At 43.4% G+C, this 27945-nt stretch overlaps 1 protein-coding gene across 2 annotated transcripts; it reads right to left on the reverse strand.

Moving 5' to 3' along the window:
* Window positions 1–385: 385 nt before the first annotated feature.
* CMTR1 (cap methyltransferase 1) lies at window positions 386–26913 on the reverse strand. Of its 2 annotated transcripts, XM_063328703.1 has the most exons (24): window positions 26736–26913; window positions 25147–25281; window positions 21601–21743; window positions 19048–19206; window positions 17498–17590; window positions 16701–16772; window positions 16355–16449; window positions 16178–16250; window positions 15771–15969; window positions 13182–13300; window positions 12831–12927; window positions 11459–11591; window positions 10721–10900; window positions 10260–10316; window positions 9200–9257; window positions 8470–8538; window positions 8163–8294; window positions 7539–7661; window positions 6710–6801; window positions 6034–6102; window positions 4591–4638; window positions 3937–4049; window positions 3274–3382; window positions 386–1519 (listed from the first exon to the last, which is right to left on the reverse strand). In XM_063328703.1, the coding sequence occupies exons 2-24, from the start codon at window positions 25274–25276 to the stop codon at window positions 1387–1389; spliced, it is 2496 nt and encodes an 831-aa protein (XP_063184773.1). In that variant the 5' UTR covers window positions 25277–25281; window positions 26736–26913; the 3' UTR covers window positions 386–1386. The 2 variants fall into 2 exon arrangements, with proteins under 2 accessions (XP_063184773.1, XP_063184772.1); XM_063328702.1 differs by lacking the exon at window positions 26736–26913 and having other exon boundaries at window positions 25147–25312.
* Between the last annotated feature and the right edge of the window lie 1032 nt (window positions 26914–27945).

Genomic DNA, 27945 nt, shown 5'->3' on the forward strand with positions numbered 1-27945 from the left:
CAAATAAAAGGGCAATTTTGCTGCTTGGCCAAAAGCAGTCAACTGTGTGTTATCTTCTGATTTACGTGGAAGACCTGGCAAAAGCGCCATGGAAGCCAGAAGTGAAGGTAAAACATGCAACAGAAGACAACTTTGAGCCCAGCACAGAAGTGCATAGAGAAGTCTGTTGGCACACAAATACCATGCTGAGAGTTTCACAGCTCTGTGCCTTCACCCCAGATGCTGCTCTAGGGCCAAATGAGACATGGAGGGTTTCAAAGCCCACTCTGACATCTAAAAGGAAAGTTTGGTAACCTTTCCAGTGGACATTTCCTGTCAAGGGACAGGATTTCTTCTGATTAACCAACATGGTCAACGTCAGGATCTCTTTTCACTGAAGCCCTGGTTTTTGGTTTTTTTGGTTTTTTTTTTTTTTTTTAAACAAAGTCAGATGTTCCCATGATTTCCTCCAAAGACCTCCAGCATCCCAACCTTCTTGTGCCTTCCCTCCCACTTCCGCTCTCTTCTCTGAAAACATTGAGTAATAGTGTCAAGTACCAAGAATGAAAGCACCTTGGTCTCACAAGTACCATGAGGGATAGACACATTCACAAATTAACCCCAGGCTGCTGGGTCAGAATCAGTAACTGACCTGGAGAGGGGAAATCCTTGTCACAGCAGCTTCTAGAGGTCTGAGAAAGCCCTGGCACTGAGCACATCAAATCCGTGCCAGGAACTCTACTCATCACCTGCATTGGTCTTTGTCCAACAGGATACCATCATATAGGAATTGCCAGTGGCCAGCCAAGTGCCTTGATAAGCAGAAGTGTTGGAGACACCATCAAGAATACATACTTGCATCCCAAAGCTAGCATTCCCCAATGAGTTAACACCCTCCACTGGGTTGTGTAGGCCTGTGATGAGGCCAAGGAGAGAGACAGCTACCAGGAACAATGCAGGGCTGCTTCAGTGTGCTGTTGCCCAGCTCTGCCACCAGGACATATCTGCTCCTTCCCATACTGCCAGGGTAGCACAAGCCTGGAGAGTTCTGGTACACACAGGGCTCCACAAACCTTGCTTAATGTTTGAACAGGAGCAAAAAAAGCTGCCAGCCCCTTGGCCTCAAGCATGCAGTAGGTCAGGACAAAAGGGCGTTAGGCCTTGGCTCCAGGAGTCACCGTAGGTACTCCAGCAGCAGGCGCTACCTAGGCCATACTCTTATATACACTTGCCAGGGTAGAGCCTCGTCCTGTGCCTTCTGCATACCACCCCCTGGTTAGATCATCTCCAGGAAATCATCTCTGGAGAAGACCAGGATAGATGTTGTGGAGCCTCCCCACAGTCTCATCACTCCCTGAAGAATCCAAGCTGGGCTCAGCTTCCCCTGCATGCCTCAAGAGAGCAGAGTTAGGGGTAGTGTGCTTGGATGAAAGACAGGACATCCTCCTTTGATAGCTTCTCTGGATCTTGCCTTTTCTGAGAGTCGTGCACTTTGACACCTTCCCCCCACTCCCAGAAGAGGCGGCTGTAATGGCAGACGCTGTGGGCAGAGAGGAAAGCAAGATTAGTTTGGCTGGGGAGGGGGAAGGAAAACACTGTCATCCTAGCCACAAAGCACACTACAGAGACAGCTCCTTGCAATGGGAGCCACACAGAGATACTCAATCCAAGGGGTGTCTTCGAAAAAGACCAGTGCATTCATTCACCTTACAAACTACAGCAACTTCCAAACCTAAGAGATTTCCATGGAAACAAACGTGTTAAGTCTAGCTTCGCTCAAGATTCAGTTCACTATCTGCTGGAAGGAGACAGGTCATTAGGGAAAACCTACCTCCCTCCAAGTTTTTGAGAGGATGAAACTGTCATTGCAGGCAATGGAAAGGCCTTAATGAAGAATTTAGAAAGTCTGCCAGCAGCAGCAAGCAGCAATCTAATCACTCACCACAAACCTACTAGAATCAGTAATAGCTGTCCTATGGAGCTTTGCAAATGAACAGCACTTCATGCTGTACAAAAGCGGGTAGGATCATCCCCTCTTTCCCCTCATGTGAAATAACCGAGCTCCGCTTGGCTACTGAGAGTTCTGGTCCTACAACGCCATCTCTCACTCCATCCATCAAGCACAGCCCGTCCTCACTGCAGCAACATAGTCCCAGCCATAATGAAAACAGAGCTGCTAATTACTACCAACACAGCAGCCTTTAGTTTTGTACAATTACTGACACTTAATATTCATAGCTTATTTAGTGCTACTGTTCTAACAAAGCAGAACTAGCACAGCAACAAGAGCACATGTCAGTGGCTAATTACAGACACATTAGTACTCACTAACCATAGTACAACACATCCCTTCTGGAGTCCCACAAGAGCACTCCCTCCGCCTCCTCAGCCATTCATGCAAGTTCCATCCCGACACACGAAGGGAAAAAGTATCGTGTGCCTCTGCTTTTACAGTTTTAAGCATGTTCTTCCATTTAGCTGGTTAAGGAAAGCTTAAGGACTCTTAGGAGCACTGCTGTAAAGTAGGTAAGGAGATTCAAGGTGAGAAAATCTGAGAAAATCCAGAGCCCTATTTCATATGAAGCTCTCGCTCAGAGGCACAGTCCCGAGCAGTGGTAGTGGAGGGCATCTCTTGAGACTACCTGAGGGCAGGGCGTGCAGAACTTCTCCACCCGTGAGCCCTGAGGTGTCACACAGACTCAGGATTTGCTGTACTTAAGACGTGGCCTTAGCCTAGTACTCAATAGATACAGATGGAGTTCAGCAGCCACAATGTCAATGACTGTCCAATGACAAGCCATTCCATCTTTTCCTAAAGAGCTGCTGCTTTTCTCTCCCACTCTCTCTTTAAATGGCTCCCAGCTACCTACAGCTTATTCCAGAGCCTGGGCTAAATGAACTGGGCTTTGCTTTTAAATTAGCAACTTCCAACCAAACATCTTAAAATACAGGCATACAGCAAATTACAGTTGCTGGGCTCAATGTCCACATCCCTGTGTGCAGGGAGGTTCTGTAACTTGTACTCTGCTGCAGACAGGGGAACAAAGTTGTCAGATGTGTGTTATTCATAGCAGTTAATTGCAAAAAATCCACGGATCCAGATCAGCAGTTTCCTAAAAGCCTGAGAACGCGCCAGTTTCTGCAGCACACCCTGCTGGTGACCAAGCTGCACTTGCACTGCAAACGACTGCAAGAACATAGCACAGCACGCCTGAACTCCCTTCCAAATACCCAGACACACACAGACCCACACACAGCTATCCTGCCATAGCCTCCGCTCTGGCTTATACTCACTGGAAGGGTGCAATGGATTCAGAAGGGAGGTCATACGTTGCTTTCTTGGTCATTTTGTTGAAGAAGAATTTCCTCTTGGAGTTTTTGCTGTATGCCATTGTCCAGGGATCTTGCAGAAGAGCCACAGGGATCAGACAGAAAATGGAACAGGGAAAAAAAAGCACAGTATAAATACACACAGTGCAAGGAGGGAGGAGGAATCTATAATTCTCTCTGATCCTTCTTTTACTCCTTTTCCCTTCCCTCGCCCAAGACGACCTGCTTCCCAAGCTGTTCTCTAGTCACTGAGAAAACTCCGTTCTCACTGCATTTAAAAGTTGACATTCCAAATAGGATAACTTCCATATACTATTACTCTGGAAAATGTCTTCTTGATGAAAAATTATGATCTCGTTAAACAAGAAAGTCATCAGTCATGTAAATAAATGGAATTACCCACACAATAGCTAATCAACCCACAACAGAAAAACCTATCATATAAATACCCTAAACCTTATCCAAATCCAGGCTACCCTCATCACACGCAAACAGTTAATCTCTAGCCATTGGAATATTCCCATTAATTTTTTATTAAGTTTCAACAGGAGCGAGCCTGGTCAATACTTTTTACTTGAGACAGAAAGAAAAGTTAAATAAGAGCGAGGACTCTCTCCTCCTACATACCATTCACAGTCCGTACAATGTAGAGTCCTGTGGGCACAAAGTGTCGGTCATCTCGGCCAGTATAGGATAGCCGGGGCATTCCCCCTGAACTCTTGATGACTTTCATCTCTAACCTAAATGTTGAGAGAAGACAGTCATAGAGATTCCTTGTTTCTTCCTTTACCACCCTGCCACCTGCACACCCTCTCCAGAGTATCACAGTGAAAACTGACAGCACTGCATATGACAGGAAAAAATCATCACATCCTGGAGAATTCAGTCTTTTGCCTCCCCCACATGACTAGCAGGGCTTTATAGATCAGGTAGCAAATCGAGTGTTGCCATGAAGGATCTATGATGATCCACCACACTTAATCCAAATGACGTTCCCATTTCAGGTGTGAACTCTTAATCTTTCAAGCCACTGAGAAGCCACTGACACTGCTGCACATAAACTCAAGCGCCGTTGCTACTCCTAGTGTTGTAACGCACTTTGGCCACATCTACGGCATTAGACCTCAGCAGGATGATGCTCTGAGTCATCAGCATCTCAGAATGCTGCACAAGCTCCAACAGCTCTTTCTCCAGGACTCCTCAAGCAGAGATCAGCACATCCCACCTGCAGCTGTGCATCGGGTGGGGCCCTGAAGTCTCTCATTTGTGCCCATTGCTTACCTCACAAAAATCTTCTCCATTTCCTCCAATCTGTACACTTCCTTCACTCTGGGGGGGGGGGAAGAAAAAAATGTGATTTGAAAAAAAAAAAAAAAATTAAACTGTCCTCTTTTTCTGTCTCAGCTACAGGGAGCAGCCAGACAGTTCATCTTGTACAGCAGGAGGTGATCAGGCATGACTGAGGTTCACCCTTCTCCTCAATCTCCTCCAGTGCCTTATTTCTCCTGGTTTGAGAAAACCTGACTCTTGCATGCTCACAGCTGGGTTGCTGTAAGCAGCATACAAGCATCCTCGCTGCTAAGGAAGCTGTGCATTTTTACCTCAGGCTGAATATGCAGAAGAGGAAGAATTACGAAAGTCGGGCGCTTTTGTTTTCCTATGAGGTAAATTCACCAAGGTCAGCCCCATGCAGGTTCAGGCCTCAGCATGCTGGCCTTGCAGTAAAACTAAACTGCCTGATATTCACCATTATTATCCTCAGGGACACCACAAATTCACTAGTTACCCCGAGGTAAAAACAGCTTTTTTTTTTTTTTTTTAAATCAGTAAAGATGATTTGGAGTCATCATTCTTATCATTATGTCAAACTGCTTTTGTTATTGTTGTTCTGAGACACAGAAAGACAATCAGGAAGTTTCAAAAGCACTGCCTCTGATCTGACACCCCAAACAACCATTTCCCACACACTGCTACAAGCATCAGGCTGCAAAGAGCACTGTTTGAACACCTTTTCGCAAAAGCAGCAAAGAACCCCTCTACAACCCATTTCTACAGGTCTCCTTCTCACTTCACAAGCCACCAAGGAGAACATCCTCTTTCCCTTCCTCCAGCTTCTCTCACAATATCATGGCACTTCTAACTTGTGAAACTATTTGTCTGCAATACCTACCCTGATACTGAGCACAATGATGCTTTTATGCTCCACCGTAGCAGAATCAGTGAAATGGAAGGTCAGGAGGCGTCCAAAGCTGAAGCCCTTTGTCAGGAACTTTTTCAGGATTGTAACTAAAGCCTTCTCCTCAGGCTAACCATTTGGAGATTGTAAATGCTGGCCAGCACTTCATTTATCTACTAATAGTCAGCATCTCTGTACCGCTGCTGACCCTTCAGGGCAGACAAGGACATAGATTTTGTCTTTGTGACAAGTCTTTGCAATGATTAAGCTAACTAAGTGCTAGACCTACTGTAGCACATACTTGAAATCAGCACCAGCCAATCCACCTATGATGAAAATATGACTGTCTAATATGTGAAAGGAGCGTACAACTTCTCCACTATCAACCTTTATCTTAGGTATTTAAAGGGCTTTTAGCCTCTTTCCATTGAACATAACAGAACTATGAATTTCAGCTTGAAATTTAACTCTCCTTCAGCTCCTTATCTTCATCCTCCAACACACTGAAACCAAAGCACACCAGGCTGAGGGGAGGAGATGTCACTCACCGGATGGGGTTCATATCCGGCCGGCTAGGTTTAGAAACAGCTTTGACGAACTTCTCCGCCAGCTGAATCCTGAATGAAAACAGGAGAATCCAGCAATTTCGCGAGATCTTTGGCATGGCAGGTAGGTAGCAGTTTCAGCAGAGAAACTGCTTAGACACTTCAGTACATGCAGACTGCCTCCACTGCTAACCAAATGGGTACTGAGCAAGACTTTTTCACCCTGCCCTCCAGTTCAGTGCCCAGTGATACTGGCTGTTACCCATTAGGAATAGGTCTTTACAGCTTCCTCTACAAGCCCACATGCTACTGAACACATTGAGGTATCAAGAGGAACGTAGGACATCATGTCCCTGAGGAAGGAAATAGCAGGGCTCGTTCCTTTTCCCTCAGACAGTTATCAGCTATGTTCATTCATATACCCAGGATGCTCAGTTTATCCAGACTTGTGCCTGGTTCACCCCAGACTAAGAAAGGAGCTAGACGTGCCCTCATACAGAGGGTACAGTTGGAAAAGGCTATACACAGTTCCCTTCAGAGCAGGTTCATTCACAGTTCATCTTTGTAGCAGTGTTTCAGCTGAATGCACTTGTCTCCCTGTGCTCAGCATTCTGCTGAATGCTGCTTACAGTCACTCGTACCCATGTACAAGAAAGAAGCTTCTCCAGATCCTACATACCTCTGGTTGAAATGTTGCTTTCGAACGTCATTGCCATTCAGCACCAAGACATCAAGGATGTGGATGGCACTGATTTTTCGCTGGGCTTTCCCCTAGGGAGGGTAATACAGAGACTTACTACTCAGATTGATGCTATTTCAGCTTTGATTTATAGCATGTTTTTGACAGGACATTGTTCTCTTCTAGCAAGAGAGCAACTTTCATAGAATCACAGGGTTGGAAGGGACCTTTCCATGTATTAGAAGCACACAAATTTCCTGCTGCCCATTGTACAGTAACATGCCATCCTCCTAGACTTCATGCATCTCAACTATACGTCTCTGTCTCAGGGGAGGAAGAGAGGGCAGGACCACAGCTGGCATCACCAGCTCTCTGTGCCTGGTCAGGTACCACAGCACAAAGCCCAGTGCAACTACAGCATCCTCACCTGAGGTGTCAGAGGACAGGCAGAATCCCAGGCAGCAATACCTTACACTGTGCATATACCACGAGAGTCTTCCCCAAAGCCTGCAAGCACTACTGAGCAGTTATGTACTCAAAGAGCCACAGAACCCATTAAGTCATATTGGCAATGTCATCTGCTGCTGCTCATAGGGCAAGAGCAGCATGTCAGGTCCAAAATAATTTCAAAATAATGTTAAAAGCTCATATCTCTAGCAATGGACATAAAGAAGGAACTTAGTCCAAAATAGTTTCTCTAAAGATCATATACAAAAAAACCTTGCACCTGGCACAGATGGAACATTTATTCTTCAGTATCTTACAGAGAATACGCGAAACTGCTCATTATATTTGCAGCCACTTGGTAAGGGAGAGAATAGCCTCCTACCTCTCCTTTCAGCTCATGAACAATCTCCACAGAGAGAAGGGTATCTCGTGGCAGCTCAGTTTTCAAATCCAGCTTTGTCCAGCGATCTGATTGGCGACCATCCCAGGTGTAGATCTGTGATTTCTGTGTGTAGGAAGAGTCAGATTCAGCCAAAGCCTCATGAGGCCAGGGGTGGAGGGGAGACCTCTGACTAAGTGTAGAGCAGCCCTCAGAGAATCTTTTTGTCCTAGGCTGTCACAGGCAGTTTCTTTGTCAGAAGTTTTAAGGAAGAACCTTAATCTCTACAGCAAAGGAACAAAACCACTGATTCTAATCTGACAGTGACTTGTCATACCCACACAAAGAACCATAAATAGAACAGCTTTAAAAGGACAGTGAAGATAATTAGAGGCACTAGCAAGAGTACAGGTCTCTGTGTAGGCTGCGATTACAAAAACAGGGTTAATTAGTGTGAAAAGCAGTGAAGTCAGGAGAAAGAAACATGAAATAAATAGCAGTCTCAGGGACTGGTGATGGGGATCCTTTCCGGCCTTTGAGGACACGAAAGGATGGGATGAAACTGCAAGGCAGAACGGTAGCATTAAAATGAACAAGCAAAACTCCCGGACTGTTCTCAGCACTTACCCCTAGCCCCAAGAGGAACTTCTGCTCACTTCCAGACACCATACACCGGTAATCTAACACTTGGCGAATTTTTTCCAATGTACTGGAATTCAGAGGAGTGGGTTTGTAACTGAAGGTATCAATGTCTGTACCCTAAAAAGCAAAGTAAGGAAAAGGCAAATTAGACAAAATACATCAAACAGGTAGGTAAATGCAACTTCTACATGAAACAATAATCCAGGACTAGCTTCTTCATCTCTAAATTCCTATGGGGAAAAGTTCTATTTGTATGAAAGGACTCAGAACAAGCTTCTGGGTAAGGTCTCACCTGGATCAGCTCAAAGAACTTGGACTTAGGGTCTGAAGATGAAGGAGCAACACGAGCCTGATCAGGAATCTGAAAACAAATCCAAACAATTGGTAATACGCATTATTCTTTGGCACATTCATAAGAACCTTTCTGGTTCCAATACATGACAGAACATCCTGCCCCCTGAAACTCCTCCTGCTCTTGGGAGTCCAGTGGCTGGAGAGGTCATCTGGCAAATAAAAGGTCTCACGTGTTTTGCAAATTTAATGTAGGTATACCACATCTCATAGGAAACAACTGGCAACTTCAGAAAGTTTCAGGCTAAATCTTTGCTTTCATACATGTTTCAATGAAATACTGTTTCACTGAAGACACACAATTAGCCTGTGAAACTGACTGCCATATCTATGGCCCCACTGCAGTCAAAAGCTCAGGAAAGAGAAACTGCAGACTCATAAAACAAGACCCTTTGGAGAGCTCTGCTGCTTGGGATCTAGGTGCTGAGTTCACTGTGTGTGCAATGAAATATTCGCAACTGCGGCAAAGAAGCCTGCTCAGTTAAGCCATACACATAATGAATCAGAAACATCCTGTCTGCTTACATAAACAGCTTGAAATGGTCTCTGAATTTCCCACAAGACAACGTATTAAACCTCTGGCTAGAAAGTCCTATCTGTACTGCAGTTCCATTCTTGTTTCACCACAACAAGGACACCTTCACAACCTCCCTGCTTGGCAGCTTGCTTACCCCCCATAGCTGGAGACACTCCTTTCGGATTTCAGCCTGCCGTGGCTCAATCAACGTCCTAGAGAAAGACAAAAAACTCTTAAATGGTGAAACCTCCTTGCTCTTGCAGCATTACATATCCCAGCCCTATAAAACTCGCAACTTTCAGTGTCTGGCTTGAGAATGACAAATGCACACTCTTCATCAACAGGTTACACAAAAGAGGATGCTGCCTTTCCTCCCCACCCTCCACCCATCTCCAATCCCCGTATTGGCTTTGTTTCATGGTCTGCACTACTCCATCACATGAAAGTACCAAGTATTTTCAAGGAGTTATGTATTAATATTAACTTATCCTACTCCATCACATGAAAGTACCAAGTATTTTCAAGGAGTTATGTATTAATATTAACTTATCCTAATCTCCAAGAGCTGGGTATATAGCCCTGTCTACAAATGGCAGTGAAGACCTGCTGAAGGCCACACACCAATGTCAATGTTAGGATTAACTCTTAGATAGTCTACCAGACTCATTCAACTTTCTACTACATACTCTCTCCGAATGAGACTTGAACAGAAAAGTCATGCCAGGGAAACAGCTATACATTGCGATGACTTTAGTTTTACATAAGAAATTCATGTCATAAGCTTTAGGTAAGTCTAGGTATGTAACTTAGATGCTTTGAATTGCCCCTGGAAAATGAAGAGTTATAAACCACACTCAACTTAGATGGTTACTATAGAATTGAACATAGCAGCTGGCAGTTACTTTTCTGCTTGCATTCCTGCTAAGAAGTAGGCCCGCTTATGGTAATCGGAAATCATGCAACACATGGAAGCCTTCTCAACAAGGGTGATAACAGACCACCAACTTTCAGGACTCCTCCAACCACCCACACATTTCTGCAAATAACTCAGGCAGAGACACAAACTGAGCTACCTAAAAGCACTATTCACTTTCCTAGCTCCAAAGGCCAAGCCAAGTACCAGCTCAAATCAAGAACACACTAGAGAAGGGCAAAGCAATTCATTTACAGTAGGTTAAGTCAGTCCTCACCAAAAGCCAGAGGAATATACTCACGTGTCTTGAACAAAGGCACGAATTTTGGCTAGTGCCTTTATCTGAACTTTGCAGTGGCTGAAAAAGAGAACAAGCTTCAGTCAGGGAGCAAATCAATCACCACCAAGATTGTTCTACTGTTCAAAACAAGGAAGAGTGCTGGGACAAGAGGAGGAAGCCAGTCTGATCCTCAAAGCAGCAGTAGATCACTGACAACATGATTCAAAGTGACAGCAAGACCACTGGAAAGAAGTAGGCAGTAGCCTCTTTTCCTTTTTATGCAGTACTCGGAGGCCAAACAGTTACTAACAATATTTCTCTCTGCACAGGGTCCCTCTGCTCTGCTAAGCCTCTCAGGGAGCAAAAGCAGAGTGGTGTCGCAGCATCAGCAAGTACCTCCATGAGCGCAAGAAGCTACAACTGAAAGCCATGTTGGTTAACCTGCCTACAGCCAGCAGCCCTCCTTGCCCATGGGCACTCACCTTTCATTGGACTGGACAATGTAATCATAGAAATCCTGGTCGCCTTTGATCACGTTCAATGGGACAACAAGATTCACATCCACGTCAGTGTTGCGCAGCTGGTTGAGTCTGATGTTCACCATGAAGAGATAGTCCCGCACGTCATCAATACCTAGCTTTAATCCTTTGCATATCACGTACCTGCAGAGCAAGGCAGAAAGATCATGTGGGTTCAGTTCTTCCACACAGCCAACTTGCCTGCCACATTCCCATTTATCAGGACAGTTTCCCAAATCCCAGGAATTCTTTCCTCCTGGGTATTCTTAGGAAGGTGCAATCCCACCTATCACAAAGTCATCATACATGTTCTAGACTCGGGAAAGATCGGGAAACTCAACCCTATTGAAAAACCCCACAGATCTCCCTCAAGTAGTAAATCAATTCTACTAAACTTGACAGGTACAATGATAACACACAAAATATGCTCTAGCTTCATTGGAAACCATAACTGTTTCACGTGAAACAGAATTTGTTATATATTTAGTTCCACTGCTTTCTGCCCAGAAGGGTAATTTGGCAAATATCTGCTTTACCTTCTCAAACATCATAATTTGCTAAGCATCTAAAATGTTTCCTCCTCCAAGACAACTGCTAATTCAGGCAGGTCACAGAGCTTCCACTACACTTACCCAAATCCATCTATCACTGTATGTAGAAGACAGGGTTTCTTTAGTAGTCCCTCACACTCAAAAATCTCACCTCTCCGAGTTAGCAGGGCGACTTGTCACAGGTTTAAAGATGCACACTCGCTCAAAGCAGCAATACAGCAGATAAACAAGTCCCACGCTGAATGGAGTAAACAGGTCAAAGGTTTTGCAGACAAAATGTCCTCCTGGAAAAAAGAGAGGAAGCACACCGATACCAGCAGATTATAAGGAAACAAGGAGATACTAGGCACCTCAATAACTTTCTCCTCTGCAGAACTGGCAAGAGTGTTTCTGTACAGTTAAACAGCATCTAAAACACATTCATGAAGTATGCCAATGGGGCTCCACAAACCATCTTCCCCGCATCTCTGCTGCGAAGAGAAAAGCGTTTCCCCAACCAGGATCAAATCAGTATGCATGCTGTCTCACGAGCAAACCATCTATCTACCCCCTATTCTCCCCTTTCAGGCCCAAACTGTGCCCTGTGGCACAGCAGCATGCTATGCAAAAGCCTCTACAGAAGCAGAGCTCTGATATGTGCAACAAGGAACCTCAGGCTGGAGGAGAAAACTAACAGATGTTACCTAATCAGAACAACTCACCATCTAGAAAAAAAAAAAAAAGGTCTATGTCACCCCTTGCCTTCAAACAAGATTCCCCATTTCCCCAAGCAAAAAGCAGTCAGTCTTACAGAGCTATTATCTACCCAGACAGGAAAGACTTAAAGAAGGTTGCTCCTTTTACCATACCACATTTGAGACTACTGCTAAGTAAATCATTGCCTCAGGTACTTCTAAACATAAGGCACAAGACAAATGATAACATAATGAACATTTTTATCTTCTGCGTCAGTGCCAAATGCTAACTAAACTCAGCAGAAGAGAGGAGCCATCAAAACCAGATAGAGCTATAGCGTCTATCATTTGGCCATAATCAGGGACAGGTAAGGCAGTGTGAGACATCTCTTGTTCTGATCTCAGAGATGGCAGATTTAAAGGAGAAAAGCCACAATTTAGAGGGAAGGATGAACTGGATAAACACCACTCTGTTCCAACCAGCCTGTTAAAACATTCAGGAAGCAGCTGGTCCACCTAAAACTCGGATATACTGTCCAGTTATCACACTAGTGACCTGAGCCCAAGACAGATACATAACATAACGCTTTGAAAGAGCTTTAAACTAGTGCACTTTACCTCATACTTTTAATTAAAGCAAAACAGACATAGATAATCTTATTTTTCAGCCACAGTTCTCTTAGCTTTGTGACAACCATCTCAGATGTATCCATACACACTTAATTCTGTGCAACTTAGCCTCACCGCAGAGCGGACTTTGTGGCAGGTTAATAAAAATTGTACAGCATCCTTCTGCAATGCCATCCACACCTTAGAGAAGGAGGAAGAAGATTAATGGATAAAACATACCTGTCCGGACGATGGACAGTGCTGTAAGGAACTGGCAAAGCATGAGCTGTTTGCTTAGGATTTCTTGCAGATTCTCCTGACCTTCCACTGAGAAACCCTGCAGAGCACACAACATATGATTAGTATCTCCACAAATCTGCTCGTGAAGCAAAGAATTCTGTACAGCTAAATCACAGAATCATGATAATTCCTCTTTCTTTAAGATAGAAAACACTGCCACCGGGAATTTTTAAGGCAAGCCTTGAAGAATTTCGCACTGTAACTACAGACACATGTCAAATATCCTAGTACATGCAGACTGAGGTATCAGTTTTGGTCATTAGTGCAGGAAGAAAAAAGAAATGGACCAACCCCATCAGCCATTAAGAAATGCACTCCCTTGTGATCAGTATTGTCCAAAACAAAATTCCGGAAAGCAGTAATGTTCTCTGGGCGAGTGATGTCTCCATCTCCATCAATCCCTCCCTCTCCTAGGGGGAAAAGAGGAGACAATTACTAACATGTTTGCAAGTACAGACAAAAGATCAGTATGTGCAGGTGATCTATTGTATTCAATCAACATTTAGTCAGAAACTACAGACCTTGATAGGCAAATAAGCAGTAACACATTCCCTTGTTCACCACCGAAGATTGCTTGTTAGTTAATGAAAACTATTCAGATTGTGTGGTCAGGGCTAAACAAAGCCATATAATAACCATGCTCAAATTATGAGTTGTACATTAGCCTCAGCAAAAGACAAATGGTTCACTACCCTCCCCTGAGATGAGAACTGAATACATGACGACATAATAGTCTCATCCAAGTAGGAATACACATAGCTGAACCTACTAAAAATGTAAGGCTCAATCTCACTGCACAGTTCATCTGTAAAAACACATTATTACAGACAGGGCAAAATTATTTACATTGTGCATTGACAATCTTCTCTTAAGAATTCAAATCATTACAAAGAAACACAGTACTCTATTTCCAAACACAATGTAATCTGTAATTTAAAAAGCAACCACAAAAAACCCTGCCAACAAGTTTATAAAGGGAGTAGAGAAAGGAAAATAGGGTTTGTGTATACTGTATTCCCATACATCTCTTTTTAGAGAGAAGTAAATTGTCACCCAGGTTGGTATTTTAGAAAGCTAACCTAAGGTGTACTCTAGAGCTCACCAATTCTGACTTTGAAGAAGCCTGAACTTCTATTTGGTATTAGTTCCTATAAATCTTCCACAACTACAGCTTCTATTAACTGAACTGGAGGACTAGAAAGCAGCAGAGATCAGGATGCATGATAGTGCTTTGATAACTAAATTCCTCGTCAATCATCCTGTCAGTATGCGAAGTGACACTAGAATTTGTTACCGTTCTTCACAACACAAATATCATGGCAGTCTACTTCCTTCCCATCACTGGAAGAGAGTTTGTACACATCTCACTAGATTTTATAGCACAACAGACAGAAAGGGATCGAGAAAATGCATCAAAGTCATTGGGCTATTCATTTCTCCAGGTATCTCCATCTCTCCACAAGAACACCAGTTTGCAGTGAGTTATGAAGATCCAAATGCTGCAGGCCTTAGAACAATGTGTTTATCTGCCTTGCTGCCCTTGCCATGAACTTTCTCTTTAACAGAACTAATCCTGAAGCACTAACCATTCTCAAAGAGTTCATGGTCAGGTGTCAAAAGTGGCAGTCAACAAGAGTCAGAGTGGTAGAGGGAAAAAACAAAGCACAACAATGAAAAGCAAACCCTTTTCTCTACAAAATAGTCACACTCGAGTTTCCTATATACAGTCTGAAATGAGAAAGCAAGAATACTAACAAGCCTTGTATTTCCCTTCCTATTTCTAGAGGATATGCAGATAGAGGGCTCAACATATCAGCAAGCTTAACAAGTTACCATCCAGTGAGGCGAGATGCAGCAATTGGCTGTGTACACCTGCTTAGTCTGTCTCAAAGCAAGGTAAAACCTCTTTAGACTAGGAAGCTAATTTAGTAACAATGATTCAGATACAGCCTCTAGCCCAAATCTGTTTTATTTATCTTTACTAAGAGCTCACAATCAATTATCAAAGCAGAGCTAGGGAGGTCTGATATAGAAGCATACTGCCAGTCAGGCAAGTAAGGTTTCTACTTCTGGCTCTGCTAACAGATCTTTGAGCAAGCCAAGGGACTGGAGCACCTCCCCTATGAGGACAGGCGGAGGGAGCTGAGGTTGTTCAGCCTGGAGAAAAGGCGGCTCCGGGGAGATGTTATAGCCCCTTCCAGTACCTAAAGGGGGCCTACAGGGAAGATGGGGAAGGACTCTTTATTAGGGAGTGTAGTGATAGGACGAGGGGTAATGTTTTTAAACTGAAAGAGGGGAGATTTAGATTGGATATTAGGAAGAAATTCTTTACTGTAAGGGTGGTGAGGTACTGGAACAGGTTGCCCAGAGAATTTGTGGATGCCCCATCCCTGGAAGTGCTCAAGGTTAGGTTGGATGGGGCTTTGAGCAGCCTGGTATAGTGGGTGGCATCCCTGCCCGCCGCAGGGGAGTTGGATCTAGATGATCTTTAAGGTCCCTTCCAGCCATTCTGTGATTCTGTAAGTCATCTCACTCACGGTGTTTCAGGCTGACATCAGTGAAGTGGGAAAAATACTGTCAAGCAATCTTAAACGACTCTACAATTTTCAGATAAGTAAAGCACTCAAGTATCAACTATTACAACAGAACACACATTCACAGGGCAGACTGGAAATCTGTGCAGAAATGTGACTTGATATGAAAGCTCACCAATCTGAACCCCTTTCTCAGATGGCAACCCCCTTCTACTTTGCAAAATTGTTCCCTATAAACAGGCTTCTCTTAGATCCCCATGCTGGTATCAATACCAGCCCCGCTCCTGATACAGAGGCTGCAGCATAAGCAAAAACATCAAGTAACACTCGTGCATGCAGTACATACCATAATAAGGTTCAAAGAGCTCACTGGAAGCAGAATAGAAGTCCTCTAGTTTAAAATCGTTTGGTCCTTTCAAGGTCATGCCAAATCCTTTCGCATGCCACTTCCGCCTCCATAGGACATACTCAGAGAAGCCTCCAGGACCAGCACACACGTCAGCAAAGTAGAGCAGCTCTGCATCTCGCTCCTTTATCAAGGGCCTCTGCAAAAGGAAACTGAAGAAATTCTACTGACCCAGTAACAGCTCCCATCAGTCAAAAGACAAACACCATAAACTGCACTACCCAGTCAGAGAAGTCTCTTTGGAGCACCTGTTTTCCCAGCTAGTATCCTAAGGATTCTCCTTTCTCCCCACCTTCTCCATTCTCTGAGAAAGCACTGCTGTTTGAAAGTTAATTAGAGGCCCTCACCCCATGGAAGTCCTTAGGGTTTGTAAACATGTAGTCAAAGACATGGTCCATATTTGCCATCTTCATTGCAGCCCTGTGAACACATGAACAGGGGCCTATTAAGTTTCAACCTTGGCTCCCAAGGCTGAAAGCAGACATAAATGGGAAAGGGACTACACTACCAGAAGTTCTGCAAACCTGTTCAGGAAGAAAACTCCACGGATCATCTCATAGGGGTTAGACCTTGTTCGGGCTCGACGCATTTCTTCTCCATCCAACTCATCAAATACACTCTGTACAAACAGAAAAAAAAATTGAGCTGGACCTGGCAAGGGTTGAGGGATAGGTAGTCATGAGCATTTCCTATCCTCATGCTTCTCTCTCCTTAGACAGAAAACTCCGTGCAGGGTTTGGTTCACCAATACAAAATGTTTTTCTGTCACATCATGATATTCACTCGTCTTCTAAGCCATCCCAGTTCTTTAGCAAATTATTTCACTTGCTTCCCCAAAACTTCAGTTCCTCTCTAAGGAAGGGGACTCACCTTGCACTGCAGGACGTTACGTAAAAGCTCTTCATTACAGAACTCTGTTTCATCTTCAATCACCATCTTCCTCTGGAACAGGATGAGAACACAGATAACAAGTAGCAAACATGGTATCAGTCATTTCAGAATGCAACATATACCGGTAATGGATGAAGGCTGCCAACCACATACTAGGCTGTATTAGCAAAAGTGTAGCCAGCAGGCTGAGGAATTATTTTCCCCTGTTAGGGCTGGATGTGGAATACTGCATCCAGTTTAGCACTCCCCAGTACAAGACAGACGCACTAGAGCAAGCCCAGCAAAAAGACCACCAAGATGACAAGGATACTGAAGCACCTCGAGTACAAGGAGAGACCGAGAAACAGTTTGTTCAAAATGGAAAGAGGGAGATCCTATTGCTGTCTGTAAGTACCCAATGGCAGAAAATAGAGAAGATTGATCTAGACTATCAGAGACGGGCAGCAACACGACAAGAAACAATGGACACAAGCTGCAACGCAAAATAGGCCGATCAGCCATATGGAAATTTTCTTTTGTCAACTAGGTTATCAAACACTGAAACAGATGCCCAAACAGGTTGTGAAATTTCCATCCTTGGAGATACTCAAAACTCAACAAAACAAGGCCTTGAGCAACATGTAGTTGGACCTGCTTTAAGCAGGAGGCCGCACTAGCAATCTCCAGAGGTTCCCTCCAGCTTAGGTTATTCTACAACTCTTTGACAAGGCAGTTGTTTCAGGCTGAGTAGTCCTGCGTTGTCTTAGCCTGGTAACTACTGGGATCTAAAAAATTACCTTCCCCACAGTCATCCACTCCTTCAGTTCCTGGGCATCAGGGATTTCTGTGGTACACTCGAGGCACCAGTCCACTTCCTCGTAGGCACTGGGCTGCAAACACAAGACATGGGAAGAGCCAAAGATGGTTTTGTTAGCAAAATAAAATGACTAATTGCTCCCTAAAAGTTTGCCTCCTGATCCTAGCATAAGGGGTTATGCCATGACTTTAGGACCAACCATAGAGGTTTTTTCTCCTACTCTAGAAGAGGTCTTATTTGTTTGGATTTAAAAATTAAAAAAAAAAAAAAAAACAAAAAACAAAAACAAACGACAAAAAACCCACCAATCACACACACATCACCAACAACCAAAAAAAAACCAAACCAAAAATCAAGTAAAACCACTCCACCACAAAAAAAAACCCATACCACTTTCCTCTCCAATGAGAAGAGTCTGATAAATAGTCAAGACAAAGCAAAAGCCTACCACCCTCAAGGTACATTTTAGAGACACTGCAAAAGAGATGTGTGCCAAAAAAAACCCAACTTCGTGATGGTGCTTTACATATTCTTTCTCCCAGTTCTTTCTGAAAGGCTCCCTCATTCCACAACTTAATTCATGCTTCAAACAATTTTTATAATCTTGGGAAGGAATTGTAGCAGTTAAGATCAAAGTAATGCTACTCCTCCACAAAGAGAGGCTGCTAAGTTCTACTAACCTTCTTATATTTATTATAGTAGTATCATCCACAAGGGTTAATCATGCACTGAACTGCTGTGAGCCGTAGAAACACACTGGAGAATGAGACCTAAACCAATGAGCCTACAGAACTCTCCTGGCTCTCAAGGAATAACCTCTGTTATTATTTTCAACTGCTGAAAGCAATGCAAAGAATGGAGAGCAAAGTACCACGACATGCACCATACATGGCTTGACAAGCATTGCCATCCTTGACTAACAACGGCTGGGACCTTCTGGCTTACTCTGCGGCTGCCACATCCCTAGGATTCAGTGTTGTGGTTTGATTTTTCTTTTTAAATACAAACATACAGCAGCTATTTCACACCAAATAATATAAAAACTGGGCTTTACTTTCCTGACAACATCTATTTCTATTTCCCAATGTTCTTCCGTGTTGAAGAGCTTGACAAGACACAGCAATAGAACATCTAAGTATTTTATTTGGGACTATTAAGCACACCCGGAAAAGATTTAAATAATAAAAATAAATATCACCTAGACAGGCATGGAAAATGATATACAAAATAAAAATGGTAAACCCAAGAGCTTGATAACAATTTTCTATCACATTCACTACTGCAAATTCAGAAACAAATCCTACAGACCACAGCAACAATCCACCTGAAACCAATTTCGTGCCAGAACATTAATACACATGACAGAAAACAAGTTTTGCCATGCTGTTATGGGACAAAATAAGGCCTGGGTCCACCCAGCAGGGTCACTTAATAGCTAGGCAGTTTTAGCAGACAACACTAAACACCATTCCCAGTGGGCAAATCCTGAACACAGCAACAGAAAAGGGATTCAAACCAGGAAGTACTTACCTCTGGCTCATCCTGCCAATCAATATTGAGCTCCCCATCAAACCCTTTGAGGGTCAGCCCAAAGCCTCTCCTTCCCTTCTGATTGGAGGCCTCAACAATATCCTTCCTGCCTTGGCCGTATTTTCCCAGACCTTCTCCTTCTCGGAAGCCCATCTTGGCCTATAAAGAAAGCAAAGGGAGCACACTGAGGCAAGTGGACTTGAGTTTATGTACTACTACTAGGGTCAAAGACTACGAGGGAAAATGGAGCATCACCCTGAAGTGACTCGAAGGCATTGAGCATTTTTAATCTCAGTTGTGGCTTTCAGGACTTAATACTGAGTTCACTTCACTGAAGCAGAGCACATAAAAACTAGATCTGAAGAACGATGTTTGAGACAACAGCAAATTACAAAAGGTTCAGTAATGCAGGAACTGCCTGCTCAGAGGGAGAAGTAGTGAGGAGCCTGGGGCCATTCATCACAGCATTCAGTAAGCATGGAAGGTTCATAAAACAAAAGATGCTGGCACAGGAAAAAAAATCATGTTGCGATGATATTCATTGTTGTGAACATGCACTCGCATACATTTCAAGCATCACTTAAAACTTGACCTAAAACTCAGAGGAGGAATGCAAGACACACTGCTCCTGAAGCACATTCTCATCTCTTAGGTTAAAAGAAGTATGTTCATTAACTGCTAGTTTTTCAGGCTTTTCTCTTCATAAATTTTAGCAACAAGAGAACAACAACAAAAAGCATGAATGCAGTCAATTTCAATCCCTCCAGTATGCATCTACAAGACAATATGTAAATAAAAGACTCAAAGATTAAGTTTCACTTTGAATGAATGTTATCCCCATACTCCTTCCTGTGAAAAGCAACAAAAACATTGTTTATTACCAATCTGTATGAGAAACAATACAAGAACATATGACAGGTTTTATACAAAAGTACATGGTGTTTTCCCACTGCCTTTGCTATCTGGGTCTAAATCAGACCTTGAAATATATACACCAAATGTGACAGCCACGGAGCCTGTTACACAATGTTTTCTTGAGGACAGAATTTTGAACACCTAGTAGTCAAGGACTATTTTCCTTTTACTTAGCTAATGCTAACAAATCATTCAACCGGACTTGATACCACACCAATCTTTATATTCAAATTTATGAGGCCTTACAAGTAAAAGCCTCCCAAATTCAGTAGTAAAAGCTCCTGTATTGTGCCAATTGAAAACACACATCCTAATTGACTCAGGAGAGAACTCTCCAGGTGAAACATAGTCTTGTGCTAGAATCAGCAAACTGCAGCCCCATGCCAAAAATGCCCATGGACAGATTCTGAATCATCAGCAACAGGATTTATCTACAGAGAGGCACAATCAGCAACTCTCAGCCTATGGATCCCATTGTATTTTGAATTCAGCAAGAGCTGAAAGTTCTTTTTTCATGCAGAGGTGTGATCCTGCAGGTCAGCAGCATTCCACCTCCTTAAGAGGCAGCATCTCCCTGTTCCCACTCCTAGGAGCAGCCAGCACTTCCCAGCTTCTAGTAGAAGACTGAACTTCAAACTTGGCAAAGGCAGGCACAAGCTGCCCTAGCAACATGAAGATTGCTGACGCCTGCTCCTGTGAGTACAGTACCAGCACAGAACAAAAGGAGACCCGAATCCAGTCCCCCATTGAGTCCTAAACTTCCTGTCACATTTCAAGTAATGCACAACTAGATATCTCACCTTCTCTACTGCCCTTGGAAATAACATGTTGTTTCTCCATTACCAATAATGGAAGTTCTTTCAGGATTACAAGATACTTGCAATACCACAGTGACAAAGTTTGCATCAGGAAAAAGTGTAAAGGTGTGCACTGAAAGAGACTCCTCTTCTCTACAGCCTACTATTGCCTTTAAACTCAGGAAGAAGTTGCTGAATTTGGGACTACCATGAGACAGAGACAATCAACTATTTTCTTAGAATTTTCTAAAAGTACTTTTTTTCCCCCCACACACACTAACACTATGCAATCAAGGGGCTGGCGATCACCTTCAAAGTTCAGTTGTCACATTCGCTATCATTCGCAACTCCCTGCCTTTCCAAGAAATTTCTGGCTCTACGTAAAGCAGAGTGTCACTACTTGAAAGAAAAAGAAATACCTTAACAATTGAGGTAATAATTCTACAAGGGTATGCCAGCCAGCCTCCGAGACCAAACAAATTAACGTCAATCACATAATTTGTTAAGGCCTTCCCTACAAGGCATTTGTTAACTCAAGCATTGCAAAATAACACATGGTAGGGCTCTCTTTTCAAGCTCAGCAAGCTGCCTGACCCAGACATCCTTCCCTTCACGTTCACCTCCCTGCTCCTAGGGCTTGAATATGGATCAACTTTCTTTTTTAACAGGTCCACTTAAACCAAGCTATCTCAGCCTCCTCCAGTTGCTCAATAGCTGGCTCAAAGAAGCACAGAATCCTGCTACAAGGATAATGAGAATCAAAATCTCTTAAAACAGACTGGTCTTCTCACTTTGCTCTCATCAGGTTCTAACAGTTTGGTCCAAAACTATTTTGACCTACCATGAGCTTTTGGGAGACACTGTTATACATTGAGTAGCGAGATGAAGTACCCTCCACGAGAGAGTCTTGTTTGAACTCATTGCTGAAGACTGGTCTTTTTTCATCACTCTCACTGTCAGACCCACTGCTGCTACTGGAAGACTCTGAAAACAACAAAAAGAGTGAGAAAAGTGAGTATGAAAATAAAAATAAAATGGAAGAAAGACATCTCAGTAATCACATTAAGAAATATACAGCATGACTCATTAAATCCTCTCAAAAAACACATAGAGAGGACACTTCAGTATCTCAAATGCGCTATGGGAAGCACGCATGTGTAATATAAAATACCTCATGGAACCAACAACTGGTTATCCGCCCCACACACAAACTCTCTGAACCAATGGATCCCCGGCCTCCCAAAGCGCTGGGCAAACCCCAATACAGCAGCAGAGCAGGCCACAGCATGACCACGATAGTACACTGTGGTGTGCCTGACCTTTGCAATGATCCCGAGGAGCTGAGAAAGTCCACAGAGATTCTCTCCCAAGAATAATGACTATTACTGACATCTTGATAAAACATACTGGATTTTCCTCAGTTTCCTACCTAACTACAGGTGTAAACGCATCCTAACTTAACCAAAAATCTACATCGAGTACACCGGCATCTACCAAATGGCCAACACTGCAGAAAAAAAAGAGGGGTTTTTTTGCTAGACTAAGGGACTATCACTTAGTCCCCATATTAAACTTCAGTTTGATCCCACTTCCCACCTTAGTAGCAAGGATCCACAAGTTCACGACAGCAAATGAGACAGTTTTTCACCCAAGTGACAGATAATGTCAGAAGACACCAATCTAGTTTAAAAATACCCTGACAGAGATGAAGATCTGAGGAAGAAGTTAGTCAAGTCAACGGTCCAATCAAGGTAATATCTACCACCATACGTAACAGGCACTCAAAATAAACTTCTCTTGCTTGAAAGTCACCTGAGACAGATGCAGCACAGCCTTCACAGGCACCAAACAATGAAGCTCTGTCTCTGCCCAGCCGCACCCTGGGATTTACTTGGGAAGAGCCCAGGCCTGTATGAGCTGTATAGTCCTCACTCCTGCTCTAGCAGTGTGAGATGCCCAAACCTATTTGCTCTGGGCTGGATGTAACTGGGATCTGGGCAGGAATCGTGGCAGTCAATTATTTGTCTCACAGCCTGCTCCGCACCAGGTAGGTAGCGAGGGAGGCCCTACAACTCACTGAGTCCTTCTGCTTCTCCTCTGGTAATATCACTACCAAGATGAAGCAATGGCATGTATTTCCTTCCTGAAATTTGCCTAGCACCACATCAGTCATACCAAAATTAATGCTGTGGGGCAGGCCATACGGACTACTAGAGCAGCAACCCACAGCAAGCACAACCACGCTCTTCATTGGACCTCTGCCTCTTGAGCCTCCCTTGTTTGACGAGCGCTAGAACATTCTGCGCTACTTCATACAACTAGAAGAAGCTGAACTACAGAAGTTACCTGGAGGATAATGCAGAAAATTGTTGTTAGCAGAATTAATCTTTTTCTGTTTATCGCTTAAAAAGGAATTATTTAGGTACATAGAAGTGTTAAAAAAAGACATTATAATTATCTAGAAGAAGGACTGAACTTCTCTCACGTTTTTCTCATTTAAGAAAAAACACAGATTATTTCTCTCCCAACTCACAGATCTATTTTCCTGTTCTGGAAAACCGAGCATCAGTGAAGTAACAGGAAACAGCTGGACAATCAGTAAAGAAAGGCCATTACAAGAAAGTGAAGTGAAAATGAAAGACATTGTAGGGAAATACATGACTGTAGTTAAAACCCTTTCAATGTGTTCTCAGTGCCTATTGCTGAACTATCAGCTTTTAAGATTCAGGACTGGTGTCCCCACATAGCTCCTATGCTAGAGTTTTACAGTGTCAACCTTTGAGGATTTCAGCTTGAGACATGGAAGGCTATGATTTAACTTGTGTTTGCAATATTATATACCCATCTTGATTTTCAAATGTCTGTCTGTCTGTCACACAACCTACATGTCTCTCTCCTTCACAAAGTTCTTAGGTATGAACAGGATCACAAAGGATTTTGCTTTAGGGTCAGTTAATACTTTCTGTTTCTCCAATACACAGTTTCAATTAATTTTGCTGCCTGCTTTTGAGCTGTGTCTTATTTTCCAGAGGCTCACAATGTGCCTCAAAGGCCACACCCACTACACGAGTCTCAAGAAAGTCCCTTCACAACTCTTGCTTTTAACATTTGCTAGGCCATGCTCAGCTGAGATCAGATCTCATATCACTTCTCTCCCCCAACCTTCTTTCTTTTATCGGAAACTACAATGGGTGTAACAGACTAATAAGCAATTAACCCTACCCGAAATGTTGTCCTTGAACTGTATCAACTTGTTTCTTAAACACTAAGGACTCACAGCCTATTTTGACCCATACATGAACTCAATAATCAAAAGAGGGGTAAAAAAAAAAATAACAAAAATATTGGTTTGAATCTTTTAGCTCAGCCCTGAGTGCACACAGCATTCCCTACCCCAGCTCTCGCACCCTGCACCCCTAACCTCCTCACCCACCTACAGCCTTGCCAGACAGATGCACACACCATACCCTGTCACTACAATTACTCCCAAACTGACCCACTCATCTTCCATAGGCATCTCCTTCCATTTTCACAAGATGAAGGCTTCTTTCTGCATTCAGGCCCTTTCTCACTAACACTTTATGACCACAGGAAATCCCAAGACTCAGGAGTAGCAGGCATGACCATGAGGCAACCTGAAGTACCATCCTGGGAGAGTTTAAAGCACCCTGCAACAGCGATACCAATTGTGTAGGGCACTCGCCTCATCTTTGGTATACCTCAAGCTCCAGATCAGAAAGCACAGTCCAACTTGAGAAAAACTAGGCAATTTAGTTAACTCTGAAATAGTTTTTCTTTCTGAAACCAAACACCTGTGAGCTCTCACAACTCCCCTTACCCCCCAAAAAATCACAGTGAGCTGGCAAAAGAGATGGTGCTACAATGCAGGAGTCCAAATCAGCCTGCCCTTTGTATTCATCTCAATTTCTCCCATCTGCAAAAAAGTGATGATTACTGATTTTTTATTTTTATTTTTTGAACAATGAGGGATTATGACATTTCTTTCCAGCACAACACTCACAACTCCTCACTACTGAAAGCTTCCAAAACAGAAATAACTGCTGAGACTGAGAACATTAATGCTGCTCATATATTATAAGAACCTTTACAGCTTTGGACCATGCACTTGTCATCTACCTCAAGTTCTGTTTTCTATGTCTGAATTCATACAATTCACAGACCAAACTGTTTACGTGAGATTTTTAAAAAAGCATAAAAAAATTCACACCAATCCAAGGTTGTGAACAGAATTAATGTAGTCTTTCTCCTAAAGAGAGAGTATGCCCTTGACATTCAGGCTATCAATTAGGATGATTTAGCAGACATGAGTTCAATTCCTAGTTATTTAGATTCCTCGCAGCAGCGTATACGTTGTCTCCAACCTTACCTTGAGTAGTATGATTACTAAATTGAGTTTCATCATCTGAAGTAGAACTGAGGGTCAATCCCAAGTCTTCTATCCTCTTCTTCTGCTTCTTTTGGGGGCTGCTAAATTCAGGTTCTGTCCTTCTCTTCATTTTTGCTGAAAGAAGAGCATCACACTTGGTAAACATTAAGCAAATTAACTTTCTCCTGCATGCTGAAGGGTAAGGCACAGCAGCACTGTGGCATAGATGATTTTATGGACTATTCAGTATTATGCTTCTCAACCTAAGTTTGCTTTAGGTAAAAGCATTGGCTTCTTTTGAACCTACCTTTTTTAATAGCTAGTTTAACTAAACAAACATGAAGTCTATGCAGAAGCTTCCCTGTTACTGATTACTTGAATTTCAAATCATTTCTACAACCTACTTATCATTAAATGCTAGTAGATAAAGGCAACCCAGATGTCAGCATTTAGATAACTTAAATATATGACAATTGATCACAGATTTATTTTATCCAAACACTAAAAAAAAAATAAAGAAGAAATAGGAGAACATGCAAGGTGGAACAAATTTCTCACAAGAGCCTCAGAACACCTCTGCCCTCCGCACTGCAAACGTGAATTAATAAAAGAGCTTTTCTACATTACTGCCATAGCAGAACTTTATTAAATATGTGTGCTCAAGTTGGAGGGTGTTTGTGTTTTTCACCAGGAATCACTGGCAAGATATCAAGCTTCTGGATGTGGCTGATAAACTTTGCATAAACCCAGAGAAAGGACTAATGCTTAAGACGGAGTTAATAGAAGCTAGCTGGGAAGGCCTGCAGTGGACAAGAATCAAGGAACGGGAAAGCAGGTGAAAATTAAAAGGCACGGATATATGGAGCACTAGCTAAACCTCCCTGCTATTGATAACAACTAATAAAAACCGGTTGGCGTTTATTATACTACATAGCAATGCTATGCTATGTTTTTCTAGCTAGGGCTAGAAACGATGCCCTGGGGCACCAATTTGAATCCTCTGTTATCAAACTTATTTCCGCAAACACACACAGGGCAGCTAAAGATCAATTCCTTTATTCGTCCCCACGACTCCGACTGCAAAATCACCCCACGACTTCACTGCACTGTGGCTAAGAAACCTTTCCCCTGCCTTTCCATCTACTGCCAACTCATGTTTATCTGCTCTTGTATCAATTAGGGTTGCTTTTGTCTTTTTTCCTTGCTTGCTTATCTCTAAGAAACCGAGAGCCATTTTCGGTTTCTTCTGAGATATTATTTCAGGTTAACACATTTTTAGTTCACTTCTGCTACCTTTCTCTCGAGATCCCCCACCCTCCCGACCCCACCAAGGGTCCCTCAGCGCATCCCTTTTCCCGCTACATTTCAAAACGACGCAAAATTAACGGCAGGTTAGGCGGCACCCCATCCCTCAGGCGACACCAGCTGGGAAGGAAAAAGCCCTTTAGCAGCACAAAACCCCACAAGGGAGGGGCCCGCCGACGCCTTGCCTGGCCTCTGGTACCGGGAACGGGGGGGCCCCCCCGTTCCCGGTACCAGAGGCCCAGGCAAGGCGTCGGCGGGCCCCCCTCAGGCCGAGGGGCACCCACGGAAGAAGGAGGAGGCGGCGAAGCAGAGACAGGCGAGTTGCTCGGTCCGTCTCCCGAGGGCCCGGCGGCGGTGAGGCGGGTCCGCTCCTGCTGCTCCTCCGCCGCCGGCGGCGGTTTCGTTTCCCCGCTCGGAGCCGTCGCCGTCGCCGCCCCCTTCGCCCGCGGGTCCTCCCTCAGGCCGCCGGCGCGCGGCAGTGACGCACCGGAAGTTAGCCCTCCCCTACCCCCCCCGTCGCTAAGCAACGCCGGCAGTGCGGCAGCATGGCGGCGGGCAGGGCCTAGGCCTGGGCCTGGGCCGCCCCGGTCTTCCCGCTGCAAGGACACCGGCAGAGCCCGGCTCTCTGGGGAAGCGCGTAACCGCCGGCCTCAGTCATTCCCGGTGGAGGTGAGGTAGGATCGCGTAGGGGTGAAAATATATTGAAATTCTATGTAAAATGCTACATATATATAATTTTTGTAAATATTTTGTGTATTAAAATGTATATAGAGTGTATAAAAAGAAAGTATTTAAAGTGTGTTCGCACACCTCCACCAGGAGGTGAGGTAGGGCTGCACAGGGGTGAAAATATATCGAAATTCTATGTAAAATGTTACACACATATATATAAAATTTTTGTAAATATATCATGTATAAAAATGTATATAAAGTGTATTAAAATGTATAGAGTGTATAAAATATATATGGTGTATTAAAAATGTATATAAAGTGTATAGAGTGTATAAAATATATATAGTGTATAAAAAAAATGTATATAAAGTGTGTTCACACACCTCCACCAGGAGATGAGGTAGGGGTGCAAATATATCGAAATTCTATGTAAAATGTTATGTATATTTTTTTGTAAATGTATCATGTATAAAAATTTATATAAAGTGTATAAAAAATTATGGAGTGTATAAAAATGTATACAAAGTATATAAAAAATGTATATAAAGTGTGTTAACACACAGGTTATTCAACCACTGCCTTAGAAGTGTCACTTAGAAAAACAGCTTTTTTCATGCTACTGAAGGAGACAAACCTAGCAGTTCCCCTGCCGTGGGGGTGACTGCAGGCAGCATGCCCCCATGCCGGCTCAGGGCCCTGGCTGTTGGCTGGAAATGTCATTGTTCCTCCAGGAAGCGAAGGTTTCCTAAGAAACTGGCTGCCTGTGGAGAAGCCAATAACCTGCTCACCACCGGGCACTTCACCATTAGTTACCTACAGCTC

Source organism: Chroicocephalus ridibundus, chromosome 3, assembly GCF_963924245.1.
Source record: "Chroicocephalus ridibundus chromosome 3, bChrRid1.1, whole genome shotgun sequence".
Lineage (NCBI taxonomy): Eukaryota > Metazoa > Chordata > Aves > Charadriiformes > Laridae > Chroicocephalus > Chroicocephalus ridibundus.

What these genes read in the sequence shown, in the direction of transcription:
- CMTR1 (XM_063328702.1), bottom strand. Translation starts at nt 25,312, where the DNA reads ATGTTTACCAAGTGTGATGCTCTTCTTTCAGCAAAAATGAAGAGAAGG. An exon ending in GCTCTTTGAACCTTATTATG is followed by an intron (nt 13,301 to 15,770) that starts GTATGTACTGCA and finishes TTTTCCCCCTAG; the next exon opens with GAGAGGGAGGGATTGATGGA. An exon ending in ATTGTCCAGTCCAATGAAAG is followed by an intron (nt 10,317 to 10,720) that starts GTGAGTGCCCAT and finishes TCTCTTTTTCAG; the next exon opens with CCACTGCAAAGTTCAGATAA.